The sequence below is a fragment of the Gymnoscopelus braueri genome (genome assembly GCF_963280865.1).
Source record: "Gymnoscopelus braueri genome assembly, chromosome: 24".
NCBI lineage: Eukaryota > Metazoa > Chordata > Actinopteri > Myctophiformes > Myctophidae > Gymnoscopelus > Gymnoscopelus braueri.
The window spans coordinates 12,538,927-12,545,167 of record NC_137626.1 but is presented as its reverse complement, the minus strand read 5'-3'; the positions used below and the strand labels follow the sequence as shown (position 1 = coordinate 12,545,167).

The window sequence follows — 6,241 nt, the reverse complement described above, 5'->3', positions numbered from 1 at the left end:
AGTGTTTGACCAGTTTTTATAGTATAGTTTGTTTGGTTTGCTCTTGATGACTTCACTCTCATGGGGACCCGCCCAAAATCATGTGGGGACCCCCTGAGGGTCCCGACCCACATGCTGAGAACCACTGATCTATCTCACAGCAACCAATGTGTGTCATTCAAGGACAGTTGGTCAGGGATGGATGGATGCATTAGCTGCTGCTGTTGCATTTTGGAAAAAATAGCCAATTTAACACCGAGGTGCCCACCTATCCTGTTACCCAATGTTTGCCATAAGAATATAGAGCTTTACCTTTAAACAAAATTTAAAGACGGGGTGCCGTGATTTTCAGTGATTTTTTCCCCCCCCTAAAACATAATCATCAGGTATTATGGTTATACTAGGAGGAAGATTTTTTCAAAAAAGTGTACAGAAAGTGTTAAAATTATGTTTTTATGTGGACACGCCTCCAGTTCATTAAGTATACCTGGTTCTGACTTTAGCACCTCCTCCACCACCTTAGCACCACCCACCTGTCCTAGTCCCTCCTCCTCCTCATGCCCACACCTGTTGTGTTATGATAATGAGGGGGAGGGTATCATTTTACTGTGTCATTATAGTGCTGTTTTTCTATTGGCACGTTTGACCCTCAAGGTTTCAGCCTCCAGGAAGAAACTCAAAATAGTCAGAGAAGACATAAAACACCATAAAAACACCACCAGGGGGCTTAATGAAGTTCTATCAACCTCATAGACACATGAAAAACAGAAAAAGTGCAAAACCATGGCACCACCTCTTTAAATAAATACATAAAAAAATGACAGAAAATACTAAATTGAATGGTCTTATCCACAGCAGTGGGGGTAGATTTTTGTAACACTGATGATAATGACGTGCATATTGATGGACACAACGCTGCCTGCATGCTGCTTTGTGAATTTAAAGGAGTAGTTCACCCAAAACATGACTTATTTTCTATATCAATTACACACTCCATGAAGCTTTGAATTCATGGATTTTTTTTTTGTTTTTGTCTCATTCCTGAGCCAATAATTCGATGACCGGGTGGTGGCCTCCTACCAGAGACTCCGCTGTTCAACAAATTGCTGGCTCAGGTAATGTGACAAAAATAAAACAAATCTCCATGAATTCAAAGCTTCATGGAGTGTGAAATTGATAGAAAATACGTCCTTTTTTGGGGTGAACTGCTCCTTTAACCTGTGACTTGTAGCCTTGTTTTGCCAAGATCTGATTGTCCAATGTCCATTCAACCATTCTGTACTGGTTCTTTTGTATGTATTTAAAAACTGCTCAATAAGAGTAAAATGTGATTTTTGTACTTGGAAAAAATGTATGTTGATTTATAGGCTACATGTTCTGTGGGAGGCCAGGCAGGGTATGTATTTTTCTACCCACAGACTGATTGCATAATAAGCATTGATTAGACTAAGCTGCAGTAGACATGGTCAATGGTGTAAAGTAACTAAGTACATGTACACATGTACTCAAGTACTGTACTTAAGTACAATTTTGAGGTATTTTTTGGGCGGTGAAACCGCCCCTATAAGTGAGATTTGGAAAAATGTACATTTTCCTGCGCTGTGATCTGGGCCCAGGAAATTAGTAGAATTATCCTGCGCTGTGATTGGCCAATCACAATCTATTCAGGACTGTGATTGGCCAGTGTCACATGACACATGTGCATAGCCCTATATAAGCAACCATAACTTGAAAAAAAACAAATATTTGTTTTTTTCAAGTTATGGTTTTGTCCATCATAAAGAGTGTTTCAATAAATGTATTTATCTTTTGTACATGATTGGTTGACTCCATTCAGTATTGTGATTAGCTAGCAAGACACCGCCCACTTCACACAGGGTGTGATTTTTTACTTTACTGGAGTATTTCCAGTTTTCGGTACTTTTACTTCTACCACTATACATCTCAGAGGCAAATATTGTGCTTTTACTCCACTACAATTATTAGAAAACGTTATTACTTTGTAGATTTTGATTATTATTACAAAACATACATTAACCACTTATTTAAACCTTGGCTATTTGAAAATAGCCGATCTACAAACTCACAATGTGTCACGATGAGGCATTGTGAGCTTGTAGATCTGCTATTTTCAAAAGATTTTTATACATTTGAAAACTTGTGAAAGACTTCTGATAGCCGATACTTTTGGTACATTTTGATACCAATACTATAGTACTTTTTACTCAAGTCAATTTTTTATTCCGGACTTTTACTTGTAACAAAGTATTTTATTGCAGTATTGATACTTTTTATTTAAGTAAAACACATGAGATACTTTTTCCACCACTGGTCATGGTCGACAGTGGTGGAAAAAGTACTCACATTCTTTACTTAAGTAAAAGTATCAATATTGCAATATAGAAACACTCTGTTACAAGTAAAAGTCCAGAATAAAAAATGTACTTGAGTAAAAGTACAAAAGTATTGGTATAAAAATGTACTTAAAGTACCAAAAGTAAACTTACTAAATATTTGAAAATAGCAGATCTACAAGCTCACAACGCGTCGCATCTGAGCTTTTAGATTGGCTATTTTCAAATAGGTATAAAATAGGGCTAAAGTAGTTCATGTATGTTTTATAATGTAATCATTTATATCTGCATAGTAACTAGTAACTAAAGTTTTCAAATAATTGTAGTGGAGTTACAGTAAAAGTACAATATTTGCCTCTGAGATGTAGTGGAGTAGAAGTAAAAGTATTGGAAATGGGAAATACTCAAGTAAAGTACAAATACCTCAAAATTGTACTTAAGTACAGTACTTAAGTAAATGTACTTAGTTACTTTCCACCACTGATGGTCGATAGTGTTGCCTTGCCTCCCAGACGAGGCTCATCATGCAGGCCTTTTTCGGGGGAGAGTGAGATATTGACTCAAGGTGTTTGCAGCATCTATGGAATGCTATTGAAGTCAATGGATTGAATACACAGAAACGAGCCATAGTGTTTTCTTGGGTTTAATCCTTTTAGCATCCTTTTGTATAGAACTGTTATTCTGTTTCTTTTTTTTTGCAAACTGCTAATAAAGTAGCCTATTTCATTGGTTCTCAAAGTGGGGTCCTTGGGGCGATACCAGGGGGTCCCCAGCAAAATTAGTTAAAGTGTCACAATCATTTTAACCCCTTTATCCATATTTTCTACTTTGGCTATAAAAATAGCAGATATACAAGCTTTGGCTACTTTGGCTATAACAAATAGCAGATATACAAGCTTGTAGATCTGCTATTTTTGAAAAATCTTGAAAATGTGTGCAAAACTTTAAATCTTTTTTTTTAAACATTTTTAACAAATCTTTGCTTCTTTCCCTGGCACAATATATTTTCAGGTGGGGGTCCGCGGCCACTTACATATCAATTTGGGGGTCCTTGACACGAAAAGGTTTGAGAACCACTGGGCCCCAATCAATCAATCAATCAAAGTCTGAATTGAGAAGTCACTGTTTGCCTGTGTAATGGTGCAGGCGCGAAATGTTTCTGTCCATAAATCCCCGAATTAGCTCCAAACAAACGCTTTTCTAAAGGCGTTATTTAAGTGAAATGTGAAAGTGATATTTTTGCGTAATATTGTGGATTCGGTTCAAGCCCATTTTGATGGCTCAGCATGCATGGGGCAGAGATGGCCCATGGGGTCTCAGTGGGGGTAACGGTCCCGTCTCCGTCGCCGGGTGTCGGATGGCTTGTCTCTCAGTGTAGTGAAACCGGACCTGTTGTCCACCCGACATAATTCACTGCGCTTCTCACCGATCCGTTCCGTTTTCCGCGCCTTGATCCCCGTGCACAATGCCGGAGCCCCCGTCTCCTCCCAGTTATTCTAGGCTATACATATCTGTCTGTCTGTCTGTCTGTCTGTCTGTCTGTCTGCGTGCGAGCTAGACTGTTGTGTGTGTGTGTGTGAGCGCGCACCTCATGCGTCCGTGACTCCGTGCGCACGCGTCTCGTAGGTTTGTGTTGAAGTGAAGACATGATCGCAGCGGCGAGTCCAAAGGACAATCAGCAGCGCCAGTCTAGACGGCGAAGCAAGTGGGCTGATGTTTGTCTACACACAGTAAAACCCCTGAGTGTTAATATAACTCTGACAGTGTACAGCCTGGGGAACCAAATGGTTCCATTTGTACACTTTCAGAAGAGTTACAGTACAACAGTAGCCCTGAAACATGACTGTCATATCATGACAGTCACGGATGAACTTCAACTTGGTGTTTACACTTTCTGCCTTTTTGGCCTGTACATCTACATTTAACGTTCAAATTTCAAATATAAAGTGCTTACCCCATGGGCATAGATGTTACAATTATTTACGGGCCCTCAGAAGTACCCGTATTCTCCGTATTGTTCAATAAAAAGCTTTTTAATCCGATCGGTGGCCATTTTCTCAGATTTTTTTCCATATGCTTTCAACTACGCGACCCTATCGGTTGGGGGGTGTACTGCACTCTGATACATTATAACTCTATGAGAAAATGCCCTGTCACGACCTGAGGGCCCGTACACAAATCGCAACATCCGTGGGCATGGGGTGAGCACTTTATAGTTGAAATCTGAACGTTTATGTAGATGTGCGGACCGTAAATAGAGAAAGTGCAAACACCAGATTGAAGTTCATCCATGACGGTCGTGACAGACGACGACCGTCGCGCGATCCAAGGCTAGAGTTACATCTAGGCTACAGTAGGACAAGCGGAGAGACACTGAAGGATGAAGGCATGAGCCCCGTGCCATGGGAGGAGAGGTGGCGTGCTGCATGCATGGGACCAGAGGGCAGGGCTTGCAGCCGGGTGCGGTCTGGGTCTAAACCCCCTCCACGGCACCTCGTCTGTAGTAGGATCTCTTCCATTTCGACGTGTGCCAAGCAACAGCCCTGCTGCTGCTGCTGCTGCTGCTGCTATCCGCCACAGGGACGCTTTGAGAACGCAGCAGAGTGGCACTGTAACCGCTGCGGGGACACCGTTTGACCGCCGTGCCCAGAGGGCGGGCGCAGCCTGCCATGCCCACGCACTGAGCCTGCATGTGTGTGTGAGTGTGAGTGAGTGTGTGTGTGTGTGTGTGCGCGCGTGTGTGTCTGTCTGTGGATCTGTCTCTAGTCGTTTCTCACAGCTACACACCGAGACACCGCTTTGATTGAACCTGGCTGCCAAGATAAACGGAGCGTCGCCTATTTATGCCCCTGCCTCATCATGGAGCTGGGATAGGAGACAGAGGCAGGGCAGCAGTGGGAGGGGGACCCGGACCATAGGAGACAAGAAGAGCAAAGGGCAGCAGTGGGAGGAGGACTCAGGAAGGGGGATCCGGACCACTGGACCAGGCGAGATCTCTAGCAACGGTGACCTGATAACGGGCTATAATAACGGCTTGATCACGGCGACGCCGTCCAGCGGACTGGACCGGCGCAGAGTGGCCCTTTTACGCGCCGGGAATGGCGACTCGTGGGGGCTCCTCTGGCCCGGGTCCTGATCTCTATACCTCGGGCTCTGAGGTGTCCGGGGTGATAGAATAACGGGGATATATAATAAGCTAATCATATTTGAACTGGGGACCCCCCCCCACCCTGGCAAGCACTTGAAATGTAGGAGTTGAGGCATTCCATTTTGGTTTGACTGTTCCACAGATAATTATTGTGAAAATAGCAGATCTACAAGCTCACAATGCCTCGGCTATTTTCACAATTTTTGCCTCTTTCTTGTTGACAATTTGGCCAATGTTTGACCAGTTTTTTAGTGGTATAGTTTGTCGATCACTTTTGATGAAGTAATGGTCTTTTTCGGGGAGGAGACATTAAGAACAGAGTAACATATCGGTGACACTGTTGCCACCCGCCGGGGGGTTGCGTCGCACACACCGGCGGATCGATCAATGCTGCTCCCGAAGCTGGTGACGTACCTCGCCGGGTGCGCCTTCCTCCTCCTCCTCCTCCTCTCGCCGGCCAGCGAGGGCTGCGGGCCGGGGAGAGGCTATGGCAAGAGGCGCTCGCCGAGGAAGCTCGCCCCGCTCGCCTACAAGCAGTTCAGCCCCAACGTGGCGGAGAAGACGCTGGGAGCCAGCGGGAGGTACGAGGGGAAGATCACCCGCAGCTCCGAGCGCTTCAAGGAGCTCACGCCCAACTACAACCCCGACATCATCTTCAAGGACGAGGAGAACACGGGCGCGGACCGCATGATGACCCAGGTAAACCTCCATGGTGTGATGATATGACCTTTTCACTAAACCCGATAACCCTATAACCCGA

The 6,241-nt window shown here is 44.1% G+C and overlaps 1 protein-coding gene across 1 annotated transcript in view; it reads left to right on the top strand.

The window, feature by feature from the left end:
• The first annotated feature begins 5,221 nt into the window (after positions 1-5,221).
• Positions 5,222-6,241, top strand: part of LOC308080703 (indian hedgehog B protein-like) — a 20,655-nt gene continuing 19,635 nt past the window's right edge. The window contains 1 exon segment of the mRNA XM_080422650.1: positions 5,222-6,180. Coding sequence (XP_080278776.1) covers positions 5,869-6,180 — 312 coding nt within the window. The 5' untranslated portion in view covers positions 5,222-5,868.